This window comes from Heteronotia binoei, chromosome 15 (assembly GCF_032191835.1).
Source record: "Heteronotia binoei isolate CCM8104 ecotype False Entrance Well chromosome 15, APGP_CSIRO_Hbin_v1, whole genome shotgun sequence".
In the NCBI taxonomy this organism is placed as follows: Eukaryota; Metazoa; Chordata; class Lepidosauria; order Squamata; family Gekkonidae; genus Heteronotia; species Heteronotia binoei.
In genome coordinates this window covers 26,374,030-26,400,600 of record NC_083237.1, presented here as the reverse complement: position 1 = coordinate 26,400,600, position 26,571 = coordinate 26,374,030, and the positions used below count along the sequence as shown (strand labels likewise).

General features: G+C 46.7%; 2 protein-coding genes across 2 annotated transcripts; one reads left to right on the top strand and one right to left on the bottom strand.

Annotated features, from left to right (window-relative positions):
* Nucleotides 1-592: 592 nt before the first annotated feature.
* Nucleotides 593-20,827, top strand: LENG8 (leukocyte receptor cluster member 8). The gene is made up of 15 exons (XM_060255480.1): nucleotides 593-684; nucleotides 3,288-3,462; nucleotides 4,051-4,155; nucleotides 5,701-5,814; nucleotides 7,985-8,264; nucleotides 9,223-9,373; nucleotides 10,614-10,799; nucleotides 11,118-11,429; nucleotides 11,714-11,842; nucleotides 12,154-12,442; nucleotides 13,787-13,888; nucleotides 15,168-15,236; nucleotides 16,284-16,413; nucleotides 17,046-17,253; nucleotides 19,070-20,827. Exons 1-15 carry the CDS (start codon nucleotides 647-649, stop codon nucleotides 19,230-19,232), a joined length of 2,451 nt encoding a protein of 816 aa, XP_060111463.1. The 5' UTR covers nucleotides 593-646; the 3' UTR covers nucleotides 19,233-20,827.
* A 1,988-nt stretch (nucleotides 20,828-22,815) lies between these two features.
* LENG9 (leukocyte receptor cluster member 9) lies at nucleotides 22,816-26,264 on the bottom strand. Its single transcript, XM_060255656.1, has 2 exons — nucleotides 26,130-26,264; nucleotides 22,816-24,597 (listed from the first exon to the last, which is right to left on the bottom strand). Exon 2 carries the CDS (start codon nucleotides 24,584-24,586, stop codon nucleotides 23,063-23,065), a length of 1,524 nt encoding a protein of 507 aa, XP_060111639.1. The 5' UTR covers nucleotides 24,587-24,597; nucleotides 26,130-26,264; the 3' UTR covers nucleotides 22,816-23,062.
* Between the last annotated feature and the right edge of the window lie 307 nt (nucleotides 26,265-26,571).

Sequence of the window (26,571 nt, the reverse complement as noted above, 5' to 3'; positions counted from 1 at the left end):
AAGCAGGACCCGGATGTAAGTGGCCCACTAGGGGCTGAGGCCCGCGTGGAAGTGGGCAGTCCTGCTGAGGGCGAGGCTAGGGAAGACCGAGCGGGGAGGTTGGCCCTGAGGGGAGAGCAGCCGAGTGTTTCTTTCGGGGGGGGGGGGTGAGAGGGGAAGGAGTGGGTGAGGGTGGGTTGCCGCCTCAGTCCAAGGGTTGCCTAGGAAACTGACGTGTCGGGTGAGGGAGCGCAGTAGCTATACACGAGAATTGTAATAAAGGGCTCTAGCTGTAGCAAAGCAAACAAAGCGGGTTGCAAAGGCTAAAAGGTTCTGGGGGAGGGCAAGAGCGTGTGGCTGCTCTTGTGTTTCCTCTTGGAAGGTGTCAAGAGGGAGCACTCCCTGGCTAGCGCTGCCTGTGCTGTAAAGGAATCTGGGGCCCTTCAATTGCATTTCGGGCAAAGGGCCGTTCCTACAAGTTGGCCCTGGCTCCCCGCAGAGAGTGTGATGTGCGTCTTGCTCTTGTGCGTCTTGCCCTGTTAACTTCCTTTGTTTGAGCTCTGCCGGGAGTAAAGAGACGGAAGTGGTGGGCCCCTCCCCCCCCCCTCAAGAGGCTCTCGGGGCCTTGGTGTCGCCCGTTTGAAATTCACAGTTTTGCTGTTTCCGGATGGCTACCAATATAGGAGACCAGCGTGCCTCAGAATGGTGATTGCAGCATCTTAATTATTTGGGGTTGAATGAGGGTTGATGTTTTGGTAGGTGTTGCTCAGTGGGAGGAGTGGGGTGGCAATTTTACCTAATTATGACAGGCAAGAGAATCACAGTTGGAAGGAAGAATTACAAAAACAAATCTGGGTACTGAAAAGGGAGTGGGGACTAGCTGAATCATTTTCAGAGATTAGTTACATTGATGGAATTGAATGCACAGCTCTTGATGTTGAAATTGTTTCTGACCTTGGAGGTTAAGGGTTCAAACCTGCAGCTGGTAAAAAAAAAGCCTGGAACTGTTCAATTGCAGCAGAGAGGGTTTAAAAAAAAAAAAAGACTTTGGGCCTGGTTTATCTTGTGTTGTGAAATCCTGCATGGCTGGAGGATGGGATTGTTTGCTCAAGAGTCCCCCAAGCATTGTTACAAAATTGACTTTACAATTTAAGTCTGGAAAACTAGCCAAAAATATTTTAATCCTAATCTCTAATCATTTGAGTCTGTTGCTGAATTTATTTGAACTAAAGTATTTTTGGTTATAGCACACAGCATTTATTGGACACTCACTGCCGGTCTGAAATGGCAGGAATTTGTGGTATGACATACTTGCTCTATGAGTCTAAGAAAACATCTTGAGTTTCTAATGTAGAAATTAATTGGTCTGAAATTCTTCTCTTGTAAGTGGCTGTCTAGTTAGGCTGGGCAAAGAAGAAATGGTAGTAGCAGTTTGTTTGAAGAACTTTAGAGGGTGGGAAATCCCATATTATGGAATCTCTTGTAAATATAGTTGTGTTTTAAGGTTGAATCTGCTCAAGACATGCTTAGTCCCACAGAATGGAAAATAGTTCAGGTTCTCATAATATTGCAGGTGCTGCAACATGCAGGTATTGGTTCCTTTCTGGGTTTCTGAATTAGTTAGATGTTCTATGTTAGAGGGATTTCAGAGGTAGTTAAATTTCAATCACTGAGCAAATACAAATGTAATAAAGGTAGGATTCATGGTAAAAATGAGTAGTGGAGTTAAGGTGCAATCATACCCCAAAGCTAAGCATTCTTGTTGAGGTCAGCATTTTACTTGTGACATCATAATGTTTGTTTTTACCATCTTGCTGATCTTGTACAATTAGTCAGTTGTCCATCAAGCTTTCAAGAAGATGAGGTTAGGTGAATAGTGCTTACTCATGTGTAATACCTATTCTTCTCCCTGGGTACTGGGCAAGTGTTGTATCAGCTCAAATTATCTCGTCTGCAAAATATGTAGGCCTTTGGACAGGTAAAAATTAAATTTCATCAGTGTAAGGGAATATTTGCACAAGGCTTGGTGACAAAAGTTTTTACCTCCTTGTGGACAGATTCTTATGATGAGCCATTGCAAAAGGCTACCAAGGGAAGAGTGGGTGGAGATGTTTGACTGAAGAAGTGAAGGCTGAGAATAGCTTGGAGGTATCAGAGGAAGATTCAAAACATAACTGAAAGGAAAACATTTTTCTAAATAAAGGGCACATTTAGAGCCCAGAGATGTGTTCATAATCACTCTTTATTTGGTTACATAGTTGGTCAGAATTGCCTCCAAGTGACCAAACAGGGAGATGCTGTAATCACTGGTGGTTCTTTTATTTCTGTCCACCCCCATCCCCAACTTAGGCCACATGTAACCAATATATGATGTTTGAGCAGATGGGCTAGTAAAATTTGTGGGCCTGGTAGGTTTCATAGTCTTAATTGCATGATGGAAATTGTGGAAGAGCTGTCATGCAAATTGAATAAATTAGGCTGATTATTTCTGAAACAGAAAAGTAGCTGAAATCTAAGAGCAGGAGAATGCAGGAGCATCAGAAGGGAAATTTCAGGGCACTTCAGGATTGATAACTCTAAATACATTTATCTAGATTTGATTGTATCATGTGCTTCTTATCCCTTGCCTGTTCTGACTCTGTTGACTGTGATGTCACACTGGCCTTCTGCCTATATCAATGTATCTGAGGAAGTGTGCTTGAATAAACTTTTGTTGGTCTGAAAGGTGCTACCAGACTCAAAGTTTGTTCTGTTTCAGCCCAACACGGCTGCCCACTTGGATCCACACTGGCCTTCTGTTACGCTTAGGAGTGATTGAGTGGTCTGACCTCTGCTGCCCTCGCTGCTGCCAGGGCCTTCCTGATTATTCAGGAGCTCTGATGTTACAAGAGGCTTTGCTAGCCATTGCCTGATCCCTGGTGTTTATGAAAAATATGGTAAACCTTTAAAATGTGAAGAGAGCATTGCATGGAAGTTAACTCCCTTAGTCTCAAGTTGAATCAGTTGCATGGTCTTGGAAGTTTTAGCTGGAGCATAGGGTGCATATGTGTGTGCAGGCAGAGCTAAAGTGATATTCAGTGTGTCAAATAACAAAAGTATAGTGCTAAATACTGAGCTTAGGTTCAAATCAGGCTTGCTTGGAGTGACTCATTGGATGGCTGTGAGTGGTCATTCCTGTATCATGGAGCAAATAGCAGTGTGCTTATGGGCAGAATGGAAAGTGATATACAAATCCAGCCTTATATTAATAGTAGTAACAAAGAGTAATAACTGAATCTGGAGTTAGATATTTACTCTTCTACCCCCAGGGCAACCCAGTACAACCTGGGTAACGGGAGTGCCAGGGAGAATGGCATGGAAGGCCCAATGCATGAGAACCCTGAATGGGAGAAAGCCCGCCAGGCGCTGGCCAGCATCAGCAAGGCTAGCGCTGCTGCTTCTGGCAACAATAAAAATGCCACCAGTGCACCAACAAACGCGCAGGTAAGAGTGTTTCTTCATTGCTACACAGCAAGGTTGTATGTCGTAGAGAGTAGGAATAATCTGAGAGTATGCGGGGTTTTTTGTGTCTGGTTTTGCAGGCATAATAATGGGCAAGGCTCTTGACTAATCTTTTGGGGGCGGTGGGGGGTAGCATACCAGCAAGAATCAAATGTAACTAGGAAACTTATCTTTTGGGGGGAAGGGGATATGTGAGGCACTATAATGCTCCATGGCTGTGAGCTCAGTCTGTTTCTTTGAGACACCTGCTGTGTGAGTGGAAGCAAATGTGGAAGCTGCCAGCATTCTGTTGTGTTGTCTGTATTGGTTCAGGGGTACTGACTTGGACTCCTGGTCTAAAGAGCTCAGTGCCTCAGCTCTCTGGGAGAGGTTCAGGGTCTGTGTCACAAGGACCCTTGACTCCTAGATTGTCAGATGCCAATCTTTCCAAGTGTCAGAGTAAGCTCCCAGGGCTGTTAGATGGACAGCCTGTTTCCTTGTAGTCCACTGGACCTCCTGTGGCATTGGCAAAGGAAAGTGGTTTCTAGGCATCCCTTTGTGATGAAAAGTTTGTTCTCCTTCTTTCCACAGTACGCAGCCCAGCAAGGGGAATCCCTGCAGCAGCAGCAGCAGTACTATCAATGGTATCAGCAGTACAGCAGCTATCTCTACCCCTATAATTATTATTACCCTATGGTAAGTAGCAGTGGCTGGTTGATTCCTCAGTGCCCCATACCTCTGAATGCCCAGTGGCATTGGCAAGGGCAGCAATTTTTATAACTGTAGAGCCAGACAATGTCAAAATGCTGAGCAAGAGATCAACAAAGAAACAGTTCCACTTCACACTGATGATGTGAATTATTGCATTGATGATATCCATACATTTTCTGTGGCCTAAACACTGGTTGTTGTGAGTCCTTTATTAGAAAAGTGGTGCACACAAGGTGTCACAATAAGTAATAAATATACCAGGAGCACCTTGTGCAGTTGTTCTAGTACAAGGGTGTCAAACTCATTTGTTATGAGCACCGGATCTGACAAAAATGAGACCTTGTCGGGCCATGTGCATCATAAACTGTAATGCTAGATAGTGAAGACATAAGCTTTATAGAAGACACAGACAAACACAAAGAAAATTCTTTTTAAGGTTTAAATAAAACATGCTTAAAAGGTTAGCATTCTTGCAATATTTTATTTCACAGTCTCTGATAACTGAAGAAAGCAAGAGGGAGGGAGAAGGAAGCAGATTTGCTTGTGGGCCTGATAGGAGCCCTCCAGGGGCCTGATTTGACCCCAGGGCCGAATGTTTGACACTCCTGTGAATCTAGTACACTGTCATAAGTATTAGTATGGCTCACATCTATCATTACTCTTTCTCTAAAGCATCTCCAGGAAGCCCTCCAGTCATTTTAAAATGTTTGTTTGCCATTCTCTTCACATACCTGTTATTCCTGCATCCACCTATCTTCTCCAGTGTACTTAAAGACTCTTAAAGAGCCATATTTAGTTCCTTACTGAGTCAGCTCTGGCACCATGAGATGTAGAGCCCTGTTTCTGGACACCTGTGAAATGCTCTTTAGCTGCCTCTTTCAGTTGGAAAGCCAGAGAGATCTAGAGCAGCGATTCTAAAATTATAGATCAGAGAGGGACACTCAAAATTATGATCATGGCAGGATCCTCACCTGAAGCTCCTGCACACAAGAAGCTACCTTGTATGGATTCATGCCCTTGGTCCATCAGGATTGGTGTTGTCTTCTCACACTGGCAGTGGCTCTCCAGGCTCTTACGTGGAAGTCTTTCACATCACCTGCTGCTTAGCATCTCCAATTAAGGGTCAGAGATTGAACCTGGGACCTTTGACATGTGAAGCAGATGCTCTGCCACTGAACCATGGCCCCTCTCGCTCTATCAAATAATTCAAACTAGATGTGGTTGGAGGATGCAGATTGCTCCAGTGCTGCCTAGGAAATGCAAGGATAAATTCAAAATATCAGAAATAGTCATGAAGCAGAGATATCAGAAAGTTGGAGGAAGGAACACTGGGCAGAGAAGCCAGAAAACAATTTTCCATGAAATAATATTCTGACCATCACTGCTAATTATGAAATTATATCTTTAGAAGGAAAGTGGGGGTGGGTAGTGGACAATACCAAATTAAAATCTAGTTTTAAAATTTGCCCGTTAGGCTGTAGGTTACCTTGCTTTACTGATCTGCTTCTGTGGCTTGCCTGTTCTCCCCAGAATGTCTACCCTGGATACAACTCTCCAGGGCAATATGGTGTCCCAGGATCTTACTCCTCTACATCACCCCAACAGCCGCCAGCTCCTGGCCAACACCAAGGAAACATGAACCAGGTAATGGATGCATAGCTTTTATTTAGCTTCTTTCCCTCCCCCTCTTCCACATTAGACTGTAGTAGCAAAATAGGAATCAAGCAATACCTTTAACCAAGCTTATTCCAGCCTAAGCTGTGAGTTTGAGCTCAACCCTGTTTGCATCTGATGAAGTGAGTGCTCATCTATGAAAGCTTATACTGGGATAAACTTGGTTAGTCTTAAAGATGCTGCTTGATTTCTGTTCTATTTTCCCTGCTTTGCTTGAAAGACAAAATCAGTGACCAGAGAAGACACCCCCATCAAATTCAAAATTCCCAGTTCTGACTTAATTTTGACCACTAAGAGTTAATTCAAATGAAGAAGGCTGGTTACTCCTTGCATTTCACCCTCTCTCTGACGCAGTAAATCGTTTCTCGAAGTCAGGGAAGAACAAGTGTCAGTTTTAAAAGTATAATTGGGCTTATTCCCAGCAGAAGGGTGTTAGCTTGGTTTCCTTGTGTTATTTTACTTACCCAAGCCTGCCCTCTTTATCTTGGACTCTGCCAAATTTGCTGCTTATCTTCTTGGCAATGCCCCCCCCCCCCGATGTAGGCTGTTAACACCAGTTGTATTTCATACCATGCAAATGAATTGTATGATGTGTACTTTGGCTTCCAAAATATGTGTGATATCCTCACCCCAAGCAGTTTTCTTGCTTCAGAAGCTTGCAGTGATGGTGTGTTAATTGGTCTGTGCTGGGAGAGGACATCAGTACACAAGAACATAAGAAGAACCCTGCTGGATCAGACCAGTGGTCCATCTAGTCCAGCACCCTGTTTCACACAGTGGCCAACCAGTTCCTCTGGATGGCCACTGGCATAGAGGCTGAGGCCTTCCCTTGATGTTGTCTCCTGGCTCTGGGATTCAGAGGATTAGTACTGCTGAATGTGGAGGTTCTCCTCAGTTGCCATGGCTAGTAGCCACTGATAGATTTTTCCTCCATGAATCTAATTCCCTTTGAAAGCTGTTTATTCCTGTGGCCATCACAACATCTTTTGGAAACAAATTCTACATTTTAATTACTTTCTGCGTAAAGTACTGTTTCCTTTTGTCCATCCTGAACCTACTGCCCAACAGTTTCATTGGATTCTCTTGAGTTCTAACATTTTGGGAGAGTGAGGAAAATTTCCCTTTGACAGCTGTATCCACCCCATGCATAATTTTATAAACCTTTATCATGTCTTCCCTTAGTCATTTCTTTTCTAATCTGAGAAGTCCTAGATTCCTCATAGGAAAGCTGCTCCAACCACCTAAACATCTTGATAGCCCTTCTCTCTACTTTTTCCAGCTCTGCAATGTCCTTTTAAGATATGGTGACCAGAACTACTGTACACAGTATTCCAAATGAGGCCTTACCGTAGATCTATTCAGGGACATTATTGTATGAGCCATTTTATTGGCAGTCCCTCTCCTAACAATCCCAAACACAGAATTTGCCTTTTTTTACCATGCAGTACACTGGGTTGACACTTTAATTGAGCTATCCACTATGACACCAAGATCTTTTTCCCTCTTAGTCTCAGCAAGTCCAGAGCCCATTAGTCTATACTAGCAGCTGGATTTTTTTTGGTCCTAATGCACATCATTTCACATGATTAGCTATATTAAAAGGGCGCTGAACGTTTTATTTGTTAAAATATTCATATGCCACTTTTCTTCTTGGCTCAAGGCAGCTTACAATTAATAAAAAAAATACTATGAATTAAAACTAAATAACCCCCCATACCTTCCTCTCTGTCCCTTAAAAGAATACTTGCATTCATCCCCCTCAGAAGCCCTGGTGAAGAAGCAAGCCTTGCAGTACTTCCTAAAGGTGTCCAGGGAGGTGGCTCCCCTCTTCACAGAGCCCATTTCACAATGCAGGAGCGACAACAGAGAAGGCCCAGGCTCTGGCCCATACCAGGCAGGCCACACCCTGAATGGGGGAAGCAGCTAGCAGGTGGCTTTGGATGTTCTTTTCTTATTCTGCAAGGGCTCATAAGGCAGGGGGACTTGGGGAGGAGTCTAGATTATTGGGCAGAGGAATAAAGTTATATAGGTGTAGTATACCTAAGGCTGTAGAATTCTACCTGCGCCTTGTCCCTTGAGGTTTCTGCTTCAAAGGAGTAGCTTGCTATGATGGTGGTGGCTTTCCCCCCCTCTCTGCCAGCCTCCTGTCCCTGGCATGGAAGATGCAGCGATGTCGTACTCAAACCAGCAGCAGCAGATGGCGGTCCCTAACCCTCCACAGCCACCCATGCAGCATCCCAACCATCCCTCACAGCACGGTGGTCACCCCATGGGCTCTGGAGGGCAGCAGCAGGGTGGACCTTCCGGAGTGCCACACTCCCAACAGAACCAGTCGAATGCCTCCTACAACCAGCAACAGCATTCTTACCAGGATGGGGCCAAGCCCAAGAAAGGGCAGCAGCTGTGGAACCGCATGAAACGTGAGCTGCTGTGGGCCAAGGGAGGAGGGCAAGAGGAAGGGAAGGGGAGCTACTTGTCAGAACTCCCAGTCCTTTGGAAAGGTGGAGGCCTGTTTATGCAAGTTAATGGCCCTGGTGCTAAAAGTACTTTCCATTTTCTTTTCTTAGTGTTTTAAGTTTTTGGTACTGTTTCTCATGGTTTTTAGTTCATATTTTGCCAGGGCCCCAGAAACAGAGGCACCAGCTTGCCAGTGGCAACCACAGATTTAATTGGAGCATTGAAAGCCTTTGGGGAGGGTGGGGGAGGGGAGTTTTTAAAAAGGGCTAGCTGCACTGGGAGGAAGTGCTTGTAAAGGGATGCTCAGCTGGCTGTCTCAGAGTCCTGGGATGATGGAGGAGAAGGGGTTTGCTGCAGGCTCCTGTACGTGCTGCCCACTGCTGCAGTTTGTTGAGCCTTGGGGGCAAAAGGGATGTGCTGTTGCCTCTGTGGAGCAGGAAGTGAAATAGTCTCCCTGGCTTCCAAGCACAGCCGAAATGTGTGGCTCGCTGCCTCTGTTGGTGCAGGGTGCCTCTGATGTGCTGGCAGAGCCTTTCTCTGGCTTCTTGTAAAATGCCCTTTTGTGAGAGGATAGTTGAGCTATTCAGGATTCAGATCACTAGAATATATTTCTAACATTTCTGAATTAGTAGAATGAAAAAGGTTGTTTCTCTCTAGCTTTTACTGAGATAACAGAGCATGTGGCAGTGCCATTTCTGCGGCAGGCTACAGCGGTGCCTTTTGTGACATTCAAAAGTGCTGGACAAAGGCAGAATTTTTTGGTGTGGTTAATCTGTAACCTCACCTTCCACGAGGCTTGAGGCTGTCTCTGTAATAACGGACAGGGAACTTTTCATGCTGCTCTAGAAGCTCTTCTGTGTAGAGGACTGAAAGACATCTCACTTTTCAGAAACCTCCTTGCCCTTGTTCTCTTCCCAACAGAAGTGCCTGGGTCTGGGGGTCTGAAGTTCAATCTCCCGAAGCGCCCCTTTGTGGTGACAAACCAGAACTTCAACTCCTCGGATTCACAGCAGCAGCAACAACACAGCAACTTCAGCTCCCAGCAGAATTCTGAGAAGCGGCACAATCACAGGTGGGCATTTGTTCTGCAAGCTTTGGTCCTTGTTCTGTTTGGTCAGTAAGCGGGAGACCATTCAGGAAGGGTCACAAGGGTTTTAGAAAGCCATCTGGCTGCCACTGTGTCAAACACTGTCCCATGTTCTAGGGTAAGCAGAGTTTCCAGGTACTTCATTCATTTTGATAAAGTTTCTAGACCTCATAGTTCCAAAGGCCAAATATATGGGCGTTCCAGGCATGAGATGGTCGCTGTGGAGATACAGGATCATTTCACCGTTTGCCTCGTTTTTGTAAGCCCTACCCAATGGGTGTCTGCAGCTAGGAAAAAAGCATGAGATCAATGTTTCCTTCTGTCCCTGGTGCTCTTCCCAGCCCCCTCCCACTGCATCCCTGGTGCTTCTTTCCAGTATGCACACTTCAATCACATTGCAATGGAAAGATATCCTTCGTCAGTCAGTGGCTGTGGCAGAAGGGGGTGATGTTATTTTTCAGAGGGACTAGCTTCCCAGTCTCAAGAAATTGACATACGCACATACACACGGTGGCTGTTTATTTAACAGTGAGTGCTCTGTCACGTTCTGATACTGTAGCCAGGTCTGTGTGTCTTAAGTGCTGGTCTTTAGGCAGAGTTTAGTAAGCAGCGCTGGTTGCAGTTGACAGATAAGAGGCAGCTGTTTGAAGAATGGGGCATATTGACTTCCAAGACATGCAGTTTGACCTGGAACAAGATGCCTGGGTGGTGGTGGTAGTCTTTCTGTGGAGCTTAAACAGCTTGGATGGCACATGACGGCGTGCTTGTGAAGGATGTCATCCATTCAGAGAGTGCAAGTTGCTGCCGTGTTTGCGAATTCAGTATAGTTAACCCTCTAGAACGGGTGGCCAAACTTGCTTAACGTAAGAGCCAAGTAGACTAAATGCCAGGTGTTTGAGAGCCACAAGACACAAACATCAGATGTTTGAGAGCTGCAAGACAGGATGAAAGTCAAATAGATGAGGGAGGGAGAGGTGGAAAGAAAGCAACTTTAAATGCATTCTCCAAGCCAGCTGATGGCAGTGGGGCTTTGAGAGCCACATAATATGTTTCAGCTCCCAAACTGCAGTTAGGCCACCCCTGCTCTAGGATGGTGTTCTTCCCAGAGTTTTCATTTTATGTTCTGCCACCCTGCCTCTGACCTCGTGGCAAAGGCTTTCCAGAGCATGAGGTCCAGGTGAAGCACTACTGGGGCTTGGGAAACCTAACTTATTCCTCCCTGCAGCTGTTCCACGGGCAAGCCAGAGGACTGGCCGCAGGACATGAAAGAGTACGTCCAGCGCTGCTTCACAGCTTGCGAGTCAGAGGAGGACAAAGACCGCACTGAGAAGCTCCTCAAGGAAGTGCTGCAGGCCAGGCTGCAAGATGGCACTGCCTACACGATTGACTGGAGCCGGGAGCCGCTTCCAGGGTGAGTGAGGGGCCGAGGAAATGAGTCAGGGTGGTTGAGGTGGAGGAACAGTTGATGGGAGGGAGAGATCTGTTATGGATGATTGGGTGGAGGCGCAAGTTCTCCTGTGCTGGCATGTCAGGTGCCTGGATGGAAGACCAGGGGTCAAAGCCCATAACTGAGTTCTTGAGAGGAGTGAGATTTGAGAAGAGGAAGGGGGTGGGAGCTGTAGTTCCTGGCCTTTTTTTTTTTTCTTGAGAGGCAAACAGGATCTTGCTCTTCAGTAAAGAGCCCTTCATGGTGCCCAGCATACTAAGGAGCATTGATACCTCTTTGCAGGCTGGACCGGGACAACATGGCCGACAGCCCCAAGAAGAAACAGCAGCGCTGGGAGGTATCCTCTCTCCACTCGCCACGGCCTTCCATGCAGTCCACCCTTTCGCAGCAGCGGGGCAGCAGTGGCAGCTCTCAGCCTCAGCGAGGGGGAGGCAGTGGGGGAGCCGGGGCTGGCCGTGCACGTGGGAATGGCTTCCCTACCAAGTTTGGGAACCGCAACGTCTTCATGAAGGAAAACAGCTCCTCCTCAAGCATCGACTCACGTTCCAGGTCACGGTCTTCATCACGGTCACCCAACCGCCATTTTCGGAGGAGGTGAGCCTTGGAGGACTGTAGTAGGTTAGGTATCGTGCCATTAAGGATGGCAGAGAGCCGTAAAGAGTTTGAAGCTAAATAGTAGAAAGAAGCAGTGGGGCTAAAAACGAAAGGAGAAATCTGGAAGCCTCGATTCTTGGACCCCACCATGGGACAACCATCCTTGTGTGACTAAGTGGGGCAGATGTTGCCTTGCAGCTTGTTTGTATTCAGTAGAAGGCAAATTGTAGTGTTTACTGGGAGCAGAAAGATTAAAAATTGACTTTCTTTCTCCTCTCTAACAGCGATTCAGATTCTGACAGTTCCTACTCGGGCAGTGAATGTCGATTGGGTGGCCGTAGGAATACCCAGAGAAACCGGGGGCGTGGGGGCCACATGGATAGAGGCCGGATGAGAGCCCAACGAGGGAAAAGGTATGTTGGGTGATGCATGAATTTCAAGCCAATTTCATTTTTTGGTGTGGGAGGGGGGGTGGCTTTGCTGTGCCAAAAGAAGGATATTCCAGTTCTTTTATGGGTTAGAATTGGGCATGAATCTCTTTCAGTTGTCACTGAACAGGACACAGGTTGAAAACTCTGGTAGCTGGAATCCGGTATTGTTGGATACTGGAGGTCAGATTGTTAGATTTGTCAAGTTTTCCTTGGTCTTCAGAGAAACCAGATCTCGTATACACCTGGAACTTTGCCTTGCTACCTAAGTAATCCTTGCAATCTGGTCTTTGCAGGCATGACCAGGGCCCTTCAAAGCGCAACCGGAAGCGCAATACCATGGACTACGAAGACCCCGAGAAGGAGTTCAAAAAGGAGCGGCGAGCAGCCCGGTTCCAGCACGGAGGCCACTCTAAAAAGCTGCGCCTGGAGCCCCTTATCCTGCAGATCAACAGCTTTGACACCACCGGCTCAGACTGTCTCGACTGGAACGAGCTGAAGATTGTGGGCACCTCTCAGGAGATCACCAAACATTACCTGCGCCTGACTTGCGCGCCAGATCCATCCACTGTCCGGCCTGTCTTGGTGAGAGGCTCCAGCAGCTGCATCCTGCCAAATAAGAATAATAATCCTCCACTCATGTCTTGGCACCTCTCACTTCTTTAATTTTATGTTCTGCTTTTCTGTGGATACTGCCTGGTGGGTGGGGAGGAGAGACCCTGCAGAGAGTATTAGACGGATAACATTGAAAAGTCAGAATTCACGTCTCATTTTGTTGCAGTGTTTTTCGAGAACAGTGCGATTTTAGTTGGAAGTTGCACTGTTTTTGCCCCAATAACAAAGATTGAGGGTTGCACCTTGGTATGCTCACGGTCTGTTTGTTGCACAGCTAGCCTTTTTAGGGTAGCAATTAGAAGATACGGCTTTTAAGATTACAAAATAATGAGGGGTGGCATAATGGTCATGCTTGTATTCTGTATCCAATGAGCTGCCTACTGCAGTGAGCTACCTGTACAAATACATCGAATACCAACAATATGGTGGTAGAGCTATCAAAAAATACCTGGGCTTAAAGTCTTCACAGGCTGCTGCACATTCTTTGCAAGAAGCATTATGGTATCCGGTCCTGGTAGTTTGGTGGGGGGTAGGGAAGAACCAGTCATCTTAAAGTGTACAATTACTGTGTATTCCCCTGCTGTCAAAGCAGTGTCATCTACACATGATAACCAGTCATCACGGCGTAAGGCATTGTACAGCTGAGCCGTGGCTGAAAAACAGGAAGTGGATGATAAACACACACACAGCAGATAATGCTGTGTGAATCAAGCCATAAACAGTAGATTAAATCGCACAAGGTACTGTATGATTAAGGTGCTGAGCAATTCACCCCAGGTAGGTTCTTTAAGTTTGGGACAGTGTGCAGACAAACTCAGGCTTGCCCTGCAGCTAGAGATAGACCCATGCAGGTCTGGCACAGTGAAGGAAGAAAGTAGGCTATGGAAGACAGAAGGACTGTGCAGGGCAAAGCAGTTTGTAATGTGGAAGGAGAACGACCACAGATGCCCCGCCAGCCAGGAAAACTGTGTCTGTAATCTTGCTGATGGTTGTCAGCAGTGTTCCCTCTAAGCTGAGTTAACATGAGCTAGCTCACAGATTTTTAGCCTCCAGCTAAAATTTTTTGTCTTAGCTCAGGAAGGATGACCCCAGAACACAATAATTTATGCAGCTTTGATGCCAGTAGCTCACAAAGTAGAATTTTTGCTCACAAGACTCAGCAGCTTAGAGGGAACATTGGTTGTCAGTCTGTTGTAATCCGGATTCTACCTGCTGCTGTACTCAGTGGGCTTGTTTTACTGCAGGGGGAAATCCCAAGATCACTTTGGTTTACACTCATTGGGTCAGTCTCTTACTTGCCTCTGTTTCTTCCAGGTGCTTAAAAAATCCCTGTCCATGGTGAAATCGCACTGGAAAGAGAAGCAGGATTATGCCTATGCTTGCGAGCAGATGAAATCCATCCGGCAAGACCTCACAGTAAGAGAGCCCATTGGGGGTTGGGAGTAGTTGCCTCTGGAGCATATGGGAGTTGGTCTTTATTAGCTTTGCTTCTGCAGATGGAGCTTGTTATTGTCCCTTATTTGGGCAGGAAGCTGAGAGTTGTTCCTGGGTTCTCTATCAGAGGAGTTGGAGCCTGCAAGCATTGGTGTTAAGACGCTAAATTCACCTACTGGAGACTGCTTTCTTTTTCTTGGAGTGCTGGCCTGCAGTAGAACAGCTAGATTGAAGTCTAGTAGCACCTTATAGACCAACAAGATTTTGGGGGTACAAATTTTTGAAAGTCAAAGCTCCCTTTCTTTTTGTTACTTTTAAAAATAAGTTGTTTCTAGGCCACACGGCCATCAAGGGTAGGTTTCAAAGTGCATAGGCAAGGAGGTGTGAGGCCTGTGGGGCTTTGGTGCCTTGTACAGATCCTTTGCAGACCTAAGCAGTGCCAAGTATATAATATATATGGGAGTGATTTGCACAGGTTCTACAGGTCACTGCAGTCAACCCAAATTCTGTGCAAGAAAATTTGTCTCGGCACACTTCATTTTAGAGCAGAGCAGTATAATGGTAAGGTTCCTCGGGCAGCTAACTGGGCAGCAACAAGAGCAGTGGCATTTTTCTGTGCTCCTGTGACACCAGCACGTGAATGCAATTTCCTAGTTTGCACACTACCCGCACGTTTTGCCTGCTCTGACCAGCTGGCATGCAACTCTACAAGTTGGGCAGCTTTGTGCCACCTGTGTTACATCAGACAATTTGTTCCACTTGTCCTTCATTTGGCACAGGCTGTTCCCTTCCTTTTGTTAAACATGAAGAGAAGAGAACAGTCATCTCTAACAGCAGCTGGACGCTAGGCCATGTGGAAGCTCCAGAGGTGACATGGACCATTGATGTAATCTTCCCATGTTACTGATATAAAGTTCCACAGCCCCCCCCCCCCCCCCCCCGAGTCCAGTCAGACCTTGGCAGGCTTGCCAGCTGTGTTTAGGGTTGTTTGCTCTGGTACATAGAGGGAAAATACAATACAGGCATCCTTCCTGTTTCTCTGCCTGTGGTTGAGAAGGCTGGAATGTCATTTCTTCATGTAACTTTCTGGATCTGAACTCATGACACCATGTAGGTTTCCAGTGCTCCCTTTTATTTATTATATATTTAAAATATTCATTAGCTGTCGTTCTTCAATACAGAGCTTGAGACATCACCACTACCCCGGCGCAGGAAATCAAAAGTCACTGCTTAGGTAACTTTTGTTTTTTCTCCTGTTTAGGTTCAGGGAATCCGTACAGAATTCACTGTAGAGGTGTATGAAACCCACGCAAGGATAGCGCTGGAGAAGGTAAGAGAAAGTTATTCGAAGCCACTGGCTTTTCTCAGTTAGTTGTTGATGAGATCAGGCAAAGAGAACCAGCTTGAATTTACAAGATATAATAAAGTATCTTCAGGGTAGGAACTGTTGGGTTCCTCTTTCTTATTTAAAGAGAAACCATATGTATCTTTAAGCTTTGCGTATAGATGCTTGGAAATGCTCAGAATGCCTTGGTGGAGGCATTTATATGGCTTACCCACCTTGTACATCCCCTGCGCTTCTTCGTTGTCCCCATGTTCCCTCCCCCAAGAAGCCCCCTATAAGTAATGTGTTTAAAAAAATAAAAAAATTAACCCATGAGCAAGGTATGCTGGATAATTAGCTGCATCCATTGAGTTACTGTATTTTTAATTTTTTAAAATTTAGGTCTTGTAAAGCCTTTCTTGCTCGCTTAAGACTTAGGGTGGTTACAGAATTTAAGGACAGGTTAGTGAGGGAGCAAAGGCTGCCAATAAACCCTGCAGCAGAACTAGGAGTACTGAATTATGCGATCCTCTTTGCAGCAGGGAACTATGGGTGAACAACAGGTCAGAATACTTTCAGCTTTTGAGGTATGACAGGTGTCCCTCCTATAATCCACATACAAATTAAAAGTCCCTTCATAGATAGTTCATTACCATTTTTTTTTTTAGGAAAGGGAGCTCAGGGTGGCCTGCGTAGTGCTTCACTGTTCTCTCCACAGTATCCCTATGAGGTGGGTTAGGGTGAAGAGTGGCCTGAAGTTACCCAGCAGTCTTTGAGACCGAGTGGGAAGTTCAGTTTCCCTAGTTCAGTGCACTTGAACCCCTACACTGGCCCGGCTCTCTTCTTGGAATGCCCTGGGGTCACCTTCAGCTAGTAAGAACAAAATGGATTCCTTAGAGGAGAAAGAATCTATCTGGTTACCTGGCAGTAGGATACCAGGGCTCAAAAAACTTTAAAAAAAAATCTTGTTCTGGAAGCGATTACAGCAACTTCAATGGGATTTGCAGTGGGATTTGCAGTAACGCTGGATTATCTTCTTTCCCCTGCTCCCAGGGTGACCATGAGGAGTTCAACCAATGCCAGACGCAGCTGAAGTCTCTCTATGCAGAGAACCTCCCTGGAAATGTTGGGGAATTCACTGCTTACCGCATCCTCTACTACATTTTCACCAAGAATTCAGGGGGTGAGAGAGAAGGGACATGGGTCGAGGGAGGGTCCCTTACTTTCTAAGTCTGAATAGATCACATCTCTGCTTGTGCAGTGCCAGATCAATGTCCAAAGGGGAAGGAAAGTGGTTGTGGGGTCAATCTGTGTCTCTCAGTCTTTAAAAGTTCCTTAAGGAATTCTCAAAAAATTTTCTCTCAAAAAACACACCCTAGCAGGCTCTTTAGCCTAGTAAAAGGGGTGCTCTTTTTAGCCTGGATTCAGGATTGAGATCTCAGTTCCTCTCACATCCCCTTTGTTAAATAAGGACTCCTGTTCCCATCATCCTGGGAGACAGGAAGTAGGCGGGCTGCCTGCCCCTGATGGGGAGGGGGGTCCTAACTCACTTTAATTTTTTTCCTGCTCTTCCCCCTCTCAATTTCATTTTATCAGAAAGGGGAATAGTCTGGAGATGCTATTGTGTGACCTTACTCTATTGACAGATTTTTGGCCTTACTCTATTGACAGATTTAGTTGGGCCTTGTAAGTCAAACTGAAGCGATGTGAAGCACTGGAATGGAAAACATTAGCTATTTATGCCAAAGATAATGGGTGTTGAGAGTAAGCAAAGACGGGACTATGAGAGATAAACAGCTTTTTTCTTCTCTGCAGACATCACCACTGAGCTGGCATACTTGACCAAAGAGCTGAAAGCAGACCCATGTGTGTCACACGCACTGGCCTTGCGAGCAGCCTGGGCCCTGTCCAATTACCACCGCTTCTTCTGCCTCTACCGTCAGGCACCCTGCATGTCCGGGTATCTCATTGACAAGTTTGCCGAACGAGAGAGGAAAACGGCCCTCAAAGCCATGATCAAAACGTATGTGAAGCTGGGGTGGGGCGGTACCGCACACTTCTGTATTTTCTTACCTCCTTCCTTCCTGCACAGCTTTTCTCGTATAGGGATGGGGAGCCTTGTAGATAGGGGTGGGTAAAGGGGGTTTTTACATTTTCACACAGCCTTAGTCCAGAGGGCCATGCCCTTAGCAGGTAAGTGGAGAAACAGCTTTCTTGCCAAGGACTCTGTTTGAGTTATAATGGCTGAAACAGATTTGATTGTAGACTTGAGCTCTGCCAGAAGGCATTTGAATCCACTTAAAGGTTCTAAGTGAAATCTCTTCTCAGGTACTACTTAGGAAAGGTATTTCATACAAGAAATACACAGATACATGAAGGAACAAGGCAGCATCCACAAAAAATTACAGTGTCCTGGAAAAACTAAGAAGTAGACCTGTGTAGGCTTGCCGTTGGTTTCATGTATTTTGCTTCTCCTTGCTTGGCTGTATCCCAACCCAAACGTGGGGAGGTGGGGTGGGGGGTGGCCAGAGGAAGTGCAAAGAATTTCTTCTCCCCTGTTCCATTCGGTTGTTGTCCAAAGCAGCTTATTATAAAAACAGAACCACTATAGTGCTTTACATAAAATGCTCATTATTGATGTTCTTTGCAGAGTGTGTGTGGGCAAACACACATCAGAGCAAACAGTCCACTGAAAGCAAGGCAGTGTAGATAGGCGACATTTGCTTAATTCCCTATATAGGGACCTCTTTCAGTTCTGCCCCCTCCCTCCCAAATCACTCCAAGCCATTTGTAAGCCTAGTGGAAGAGATTTTGAAGTGTGAATATGACACAGTAGCAGTACGTTTGTGGGTTGGTGTGCTTCTCTTCAGAGAATGGCATAGAGACACAATCTTTTCCCAGTCCTGAGACCTTCCATGGCTTACAGCTCAAATTGTTAAGCTGGAAAGCCCTAGTGATTGGCTGTTTGGGAACAGTGAGCTTTGGAGATAAGACTGGGAAGAAGAACAATACTGACCTTCTCCCCAGTTAGAAAACTGGCCTTGGGAAGGGAGGAGGGAGTCGAGTTGTGAGCCTTGCAAATGTCCTGGAATGGAGTTGATTCAGCAACAAGTTTTTTTCTGTGTGCTTAAGACTGTATTTGATTCATATTGCACCCTTTAGCTACGGTTTTCCCCCTAACCCTTTTTTGGGAACAATTACAGCTCGTGCCTTGCATGAAAAAGATTGTAGATTCTGTTCTTGGCATCTCCAATTAGAAGGTCTGGGAAAGATAGGGGAGACAGGACTAGGGTCTGGGGCATGTTTGCACATGCATGTGTATGTGCACAAATGGCCTTAATGCTTAACTACGGGTTGGGGGACTAACCTTTCTGTGGTTTTCAGGGATTTGGATTTCCTGCATATTATGAACAGGGCCTTTGAATGTAAAACTCAGTTCCTTCTACCTTTCCATACTTTTATAGTAGGAATGAGGAGGGGGGTTGTGATGCTCCGTCCAAGCACTGCCAGTGTGCTGCTAGCAACACTGAACCTTGTTCAGGACTATATTGGGAGTACCCCAAGTAGCTTTGCAGAAGGCCTTGAGAGAATTACAACAAGCCCTGTTTCTCTATAGTTGGGGGGTCGTGGTGAAGCTCTTTCAGGCTCACCTTGACCATAAGGAATTGAAATTTATTCCCCCTCCCTCCCCTAAAAAAGTTCGTAGGGCTTCATTGCAATGCCAAGGCAACGAAAGGTAACCAGTAGCCCTCTAGGAGCCGTATTCTGCTTGTCATCTTAGCCTGCTTTTCATCTGCTGCCTTTTCCCATTCACCAGTGTCTCTCTTTATTTCCCTCAGTTTTCGCCCGGTGCTTCTCGTCTCCTACGTTGTGTCAGAGCTGGCCTTCGAGAGCGAGGATGAGTGCCAGGCCTTCCTCGCGGCTCTGTCCCTCGTGTATACTAGCCCCGACGCCACCAAGATTGACTGCAAGCAGAGCTTGGCGGTCCTGGCCAATTTCTGAAAAGTCTAAAACCCCCACTTCCTGGCCCCTCCCACCCTGTTTTTTTTAACGTGTACATATGTCTGTATATATGTATATAACACCAGATTCACTCGGCTGCTGTGGGCACACAGGAGCCGAGCTCTGCCGCCTCTCCCGCTGTCCACGCCACACACGGATAGAAGAGGGTAAGATCCACGGACGCCGGATGGCAACTGGGACCGTCGGAAATGGAGAAAAATCAAAGAGCTTGGTCTAACCATTGTGGGGATTTGCCAGCAGTGGGCTAGGGAGGTGTGGGGGATATTTTTGCAGCGATGGCTCATCAGTTCACAGCTGTTTTTCTTCCCTTCCTGTTGAGGTGAAAAGCACTGCCCATTGGTCAGGAGTTGCTGAGAGAAAAGGTGGGGGGGAAGCAATGGGTCTGTCATTAAATGGCCAGGAACTGTGCATTCAATTGCTGCCTTTTCATACAGTGTTGTTTTTGCCTACACCACCGAGGTGTTCAGGGGACTAGAGCGTTTCCTGCCTAAACTGCAGTAGGTTCTCTAAACCGCGGTGATAAGTTCTTACAGAGGCAGAGAATCTCCAGTGAGATCCCACTTGGGCAGCCTCTTAGAAATCAGTGGTACCATAAGAGCATATGGCTCCTTTGTGTATATATGTGGAATACATTTTTGTACAGAAGCTACAAGCTGTAAATAACGCTTAGGGAGAAAATGTTTTAAGGAGGAAAAAAACTCATGGTTTTCTACTTTTATATTTTATAATGAGTTTAACAGAGGGTTTTCTCTGAAGATGAAAAATCCAGGTGGTTCTATGTGCACTTTTTGTGTTCTACATTGTTCTCCTGAAAAACAAAACAAAAAAAAACTAACGCTGTCTCAGTTTTTTCCTCTTCCGAGCTGTGACCTGGCTCCAAAAGAGCGCACGAGATGCTGCCTCTCCAGATGAACAAAAAAAAACACGCCAGCCAGAGGAGGGAAAAGCAAAGCCAAACCTGCCTTCAGTCGTTTCCTACCAGTGCAGAGACTTTTTCCTATGCAGCGGAGAATGTAATAAGACTTTTTTGTCATTAAGTCCCATCTGGAAGTGGCACCGCAAAGCTAAGAGAATCTGATCAAGGCAATAAGCAAATAGTTGTGGAATCGAATCGGCACAACGCAAGAAGATCCTTGCGACCCCTCCTCCTTCCCTATTGTGTTCTGGAGTTTCTGGAGTTGTCATGCTCAGTATTTTAATTTATTTATTTTTTTTCTCCCTCTGTCCTCAGTTCTTTACAGGTAAACTTAGAAAAAAAATGCGCACCACCTCATTTTCATCATCTTCCGTCACATTGGTTCAGTTTTTAAACTTTTGAAAGATTGTCTAATTGTCTTTTTTTCCCTATTTTTCTCTCCCCCCCTCCACCTTCCCCCTGTCCCTAGTCTCTCTAGCTTCTCAAGCCTCCCCCCTTCCCTTCTCCCTTTGCTCTTAACTCCTTTCTCTTTTTGTTTTGAACATGTGTAATTTGGGGATGTTTTTTTGGCTTGGGCTGGATTTTTCAAAGATTCCTTTTTCCTTTTCAGAAACCTTTTGAATTTCCTCATTTGATAAAAAGCAAACTTTAAAAAATATCCAGTGCAAATCAGTTGTGGTGTGTGATACTGTTCCAAGTTCAGCAGATGCAGCGCGGCCGCCTTTTGATCTCACATCTGAGAGTAAAAGAGGCTGGAGGCAAGTGCAGAGTATGGTGGGGTGACTTTGCTCTGGAGCCAGCCAGGAAGGAACCCGTGGGATGGAAGCAACCTGCATTTCTGCTTCTTGAGTTTGGGGTGGGGGGCAGATGCTTTTAAAGTGGTGTATTCTGACATGGGCTATTACCTCCTGCTTCCACAGTTTCACTTATTGACAGTATATTCTGTTCTTTTGGTGCTGTTCCATTTCCTCCCCCGCCCTCCTCTTGTATACTTTTCTGCTAGACAGATGGGGAATAAACTGCAGTTGTCACTGTCTCCCGTAGAAAGAGTACCATGTAAACTCAGCTGGGGGTAGGTGAAGAGGTGAGTAGGGATGAGCACGGACCTCATTTTCCCATGATTCATGAGCCTGGTCTGTGCACCCACTGACATGGACGTCCGTGAACTTCTAAAAACCACACAATATGTGAGTGAAGGCCAAGCGGCAACTTCATCCAGTTCCCTGGATCTCCACAGGAGAAATAAAAAGAAAACACCTTTAAGACCAACGAGTATCAAATGTTTTAAGTGTATATCTTTTAAAAAATTGTTTTTGTGTCCCTTATAAAGTTTATATCTCTGCTACTTAATCTTCAATAGGTACACACATGGCCCTGCCCAACCTGACATTTCTCAACCCAACTAGGTCTCATGTCAGATCCGGCCCTCATAACAAATGAGTTTTGACACCCCTGGTCTCCCTGGCAAACCCACCCTTGGTTACCAGCTGCTGAAGCTTGAATTCAGATTTCACCGCAAAGGAATCAGTGTCTTTGTGTAATTGCAACAAAGCCAATTGTTTTACTGAATTTGCTTTGCCCAGTTCTCTGTTCTCCCCTAAATATCCACACCCCCTTTCCCTGGTGGGCGGGAGCTGGCCAAATGATGTGTGCACTGGAGGGAGGGATCTGTTGGTATAGACTTGTTTCTTTGTTCTCTGGATAACTGCTGCCAAGCATTAGAACTGTCTTTAATTGAAATTAATTTTGGACAAAAGGAGTGTCGACTCTTACAGGGTCATACCCTGGATGTTGGTCTTCAAGGTGCTCCTGGGATTCTTGCTCTTCTACACCCTTCTGTCAATAGAATGCAAGAAGTCGGTGTTTGCTGTCTTCTGCCTACAGATTTATCATATGAATGTCAGCATGGTAAAAGAAATGAGTGAGCGAACTGGTCAATCTACCTTTAACTACATACACGCCCAAGAATGGGGCTGTTGCTGTCTCTAAGGTAAGGGCATGCAAATGCTTTCAGTCTTGCTCACTTGCAGCAATGACTCATCAAAAAGAGGGTGGGGTGCCCCATGGAGTTTCAGAACAACTTGTTCGCCCCAGGTGTGAGCATTCATCTATTGGGATTGCTTTATATGGTCTGAGAGAAGCTGAAGATTCAGTCATGACCGAGGTCATGATGGGTAATTGTGTTGGGTCTCTGTAGCAGTAGAAATGAGCAAGAGTCCAGTAGCACCTTAAAAACTTATAGTGTGCATGTGAGCTTTTGTGAAGCATTGCTCACTAGACACTGAAGAAGTGAGCAGTGCCTCACAAGAGGTCATACCCTGCCACAAAGCATTAGTTCCCTTGAAAACCAACCTAGGTCATGCCTTATCTCAAAGCATGTAGTCAAAACATTTCAGTTTTGCTTTGAAAGGACCTAAGCTAGGCCTCTGCTGTGAGTAGAGAAGCCTGAATGCAACAAAATAAAACCTGCTGGGCAAACCTCTCTACTCTCCAAAAGGCCTCAAGTTGAACATGGTGCTTGCTAATGAGAGCTTGGGGTATCCTGGCTTTCCTCTTCCATCCTGATGCCTGTTAGATCTCTTCCCTCTTCTCTGTGTGCAGGGTTCTAGTTCTGACTTCTATGCTTTAACAGTTCCAACATGCTTCTTTGTACTAGACTGGAATGTTTTTTATTTTTTTTTTTGCCTACTCTGAATATAACCCCTCAAATTTCATGACCCCCTTTTTGTGAGGAGCACAGACTTCTGCTGGGTCAGAATCAACTCAAGTGAACCAAGGAGGTAGGTCACAACTAGCTCGTTACAAGGCATGAGATCCTCACTCAGAGCGCACAGCTCCTAGCAGGAGCCAGAGCCCAGGGAATACTTGTCTGCCAGCTGTACCCCTTCTCTCTTCAGTATAAATCTAATTTCAGTACAGTAGTATAAAACCCATCTGTCCTCCTCCCCTGTCCGGCCTCACACAAGCATATTGCCTCTACAGCTTGGGTCCCTAAATCTTCAATAGAGGGAATCCATGTGGAATCTGCTGGCAGTTGTGGCCCCAGCTTCCGTGGGGGGATCTTTGCCACTGTTAAGTGAAACTTATCTTTGCTAGGAGGGTGAATCACTGTCAGATCCTTCCTGCAAAAGGCATCTTCCAAACTGTGGGCCAGAATTCCCAACTCAGCCACAGATGCTGGGCGCATGTAGAGCACATGGGAGTGAAACGCCTCCACCCCCTGGAAGGAGAGAAGCAAGGCTGGGGGCAAGAGTCGGTGGCTACTGGCTTGCAGCTCCTGGAGAACCACAACAGCTCTGTAGATGTCTTCTGGGGTGTCTAAACGCAGCAGGCACAGTGTGAGATGCAGAGTACCCAAAGGCACACAGAATTCAGCCAAGTCTGGGCGGACCTTGCAGAGGACCCTCTGCAAGTGCCTCACAGCTTCCCGAGTCGTAGAGTTGGTGATTTGAATGGCTACGAAGTGAGTTGGCCGCTGTTTGTGATCACGAGAGTCTCTACTTTCAGGACCCCCATTTTTCTCATCCACCATCAAGGAATATCCCTGTTTCACACTGAGAATTGACTTGGAAGACTCTGCCTCCTCCATGCAATGTCCTGCTATGCCTGACTTGACCGCCTTCCCTCCTGCTTTAGTGGTTATCTCACTTCCATCCATGCAGCTGAAGTTGTCCATTGCTTCCTCAAGCTCCCTCATCACCTGTCTACCAGCGGCTCCATCTGAGCTCTTTTCTGCATCAGTGGCTGCATCAAGATTGTCCACCTCTTCCCCAGGATGCCTGGTTCCCCCTCCCCCTCCTGAAGCACAGCTATGTGCTTTTTTCCTAATGGCTTCGGCTGCTGCTGCTTCCTTTATCACCTGCAAGATGGTTCTTCCACTTCCGGTGGACCCAAAGACGTCATCTGTCCGCCTGGCTTTGTCCCACACCACACGTTCCCCATATTTGAAGTACTGGATTCTGTGCTTGGGGATAGCCAGTACTCCAGGCCCGGCGCAAGCCAGATCCTCCCAGGAGAAAGCAGTAAAAGGTTCTTCTAAAGTTCCCAAAAAACGATCAAGGTAACCAATGGAGAAGCATTCAGCTGGCACTTGGGGGTCCCAGAGGAGACGAGAGATAACATCCTCAGCAGTTTTCATTGCAGGTTTTTTCCCTGAGGGGTGGTGTGGGGGAAGATCCTGGCTGGTCAGTCTGTGGTCTTCTAAATCAGAGGCGTTGCCAGCATCATTAGGGTGGGGGTTGCGGCAACGGGCACCAAAACGGCAGCGCCCTTCCAAGAAAAACTGGCACAGGTGCCTGATCTCAGCTGAAGGGTTCTCAGTTGGTGCTGAATCAGCAGGACCTGTCTGTGATGTCACATTGGGACAGGAAGTGATGTCAGCAGGATCCTCAGCAGAGTGGAGTGGCAGCTCAGCCATGGCTAAAGGCGCTGTGAGAAAACCAGAATTAGAACCGGAACAGGGACCCTGACCTGCCTCCCATTTTTGTATATCAGCTGCACTTTGACAGTGTAGGGGAGGCATTGTTAAGGGGCCACAAGTGAGCACTGTAGAGTTGCCAGCTGTACAGTGGGTATACTGTACAGTGAGTTGAGAAATTCCTGGAGATTGGGGGGAGGGGGACTCAAGCAGGATATAGTTAATATCACAATCCACCCTCCAAATGAGCCATTTTCTCCAGAGGAACCAAACCCTGCAACCCAGAAATCCCTAGGTCCCAACTAGAGGTTGGCCAGTCTAGCATTCAGGAGAATTGATCCACAGGTATCTGGGGCTCTCCTGTCTATTAGCAAGCTCTGTGCCCTTAAAATGATAAACTTGTACCATTTGTTGTAGCATCATGGCTCAAAGCCTTCCAGCAACCTGGTGCCAGCCCACAAAGATCCAAAAGCAGGCTAGAGGAACTGTTAGAAGAAAAATTGCAGATTTATACCCCACCCTTCTCCCTGAATCAGAGCCTCAGAGCACCTTGTTACAATCTTCCCTGGGCTCCTCTTCCCTGGTCAGTCCCTGCCACCCCACCCCCTGCGCACATGTGTCAAATCTCCCTCTTATACACAAATGCCCATGGAATGCAGGCACTATGGGTGCCAGACCCAACTCAAGACTTTGGAGCTGGAGTAAGGAGCAAGGGTGTGACAAACACACTTGAACTCCGAAGCGAATTGTGGACATCACATTCGAAGGGACTGCTCCTTTTAAATGCCTCCATTTGTAAATTGCGAGCCCTGTGGTGCAGAGGGGTAAAGCTGCAGTACTGCAGATCTAAACTCTGCTCACGACCTGAGTTCAATCCTAGCGGAAGCTGGGTTCAGATAGCCAGCTCAAGGTTGACTCAGCCTTCCATCCTTCCGAGGTTGGTAAAATGAGTACCCAGCTTGCTGGGGGGGAAGTGTAGATGACTGGGGAAGGCAATGGCAAACCACCCCGTAAAAAGTCTGTCATGACAACGTTGTGATGCAATGTCACCCCAAAGTCGGAAACGACCTTTACCTTTTTTATTTGTAAATAATGGATAGGGACTCCTTCTTTTGGGCCTCATATTATTGGACACCCTGGTCCAATCTTTTTGAAACTTAGAGGATGTTTTGAGAGGCACCAGATGCTATGCGGAAAATTTGGTGCATCTAACCTCAAAAAACAGCCTCCCTCTGTGGGTCAATTCTCCATTATACTCTAGGAGAACCGGTCTCCATAGGGCAAATGGAGTGTCCAGCAGACATTTCCCTCCTCCCCTCCCCCTTCTAATAACCCCGAAGGGGTTGGGAAGAGGGTCGCCAAACCGGGAGATCCCCTGCCCCCACCTGGGGATTGGCAACTCTAGCAGGCGCTCGGTCCGGCAGCAAGCCCATGCGGTAGAACGGAGCCTAGCGCGCGCGCACACACACCCCGTGGCTCTAAGTGTTAGGGGACCGGCAAGCAAGCCCCAAACGTGGAGGAGAGCCTCAGAAGCGTAACATACCTTGGCCCCCGGAGCCAGCCAACCTTTCCCCCACGCCCAGCTATCTCGCAAGGCACTTGCAAGGAGGAGGCCGGCCGACTGACTTCCACCGCCTGACATCCGCCGCCCTGTCCTTCCAGGAGAAAAGGGGGAGGAGGCGAAGTGCCCGAAAAGGAAATGTCTGAAAAGCATGACGGGACAGCGGAGGGGCCGGACCATTCCCACCTGTGGCCAGCAGACGGCGAGAGGCCTTCAGTTTGCCTCGGAAGTCCAGCGGGCTTTAAAACCGAACGCCAAACGCTCTCCGCATCATTTCATGTGCCAGGGAGGGATTAGCCTTGGCGCTGGTGTAAGGCAGTCATTAAAGGGAGGTGGGGGGGACAATTACCCCCGAGCATGGGCGGATGATATGTTTATAAATGAAAACCCCCATACAAGTCACCTCTTTGTTGTTAGCCAAAAT

Coding starts and splice junctions, on each gene's coding strand:
- LENG8 (XM_060255480.1), top strand. CDS start 647: ATGGCTACCAATATAGGAGACCAGCGTGCCTCAGAATG. Junction 5,815..7,984: donor ACCAAGGAAACATGAACCAG/GTAATGGATGCA, acceptor CCTCTCTGCCAG/CCTCCTGTCCCTGGCATGGA. Junction 12,443..13,786: donor CCACTGTCCGGCCTGTCTTG/GTGAGAGGCTCC, acceptor TGTTTCTTCCAG/GTGCTTAAAAAATCCCTGTC.
- LENG9 (XM_060255656.1), bottom strand. CDS start 24,586: ATGGCTGAGCTGCCACTCCACTCTGCTGAGGATCCTGCTGACATCACT.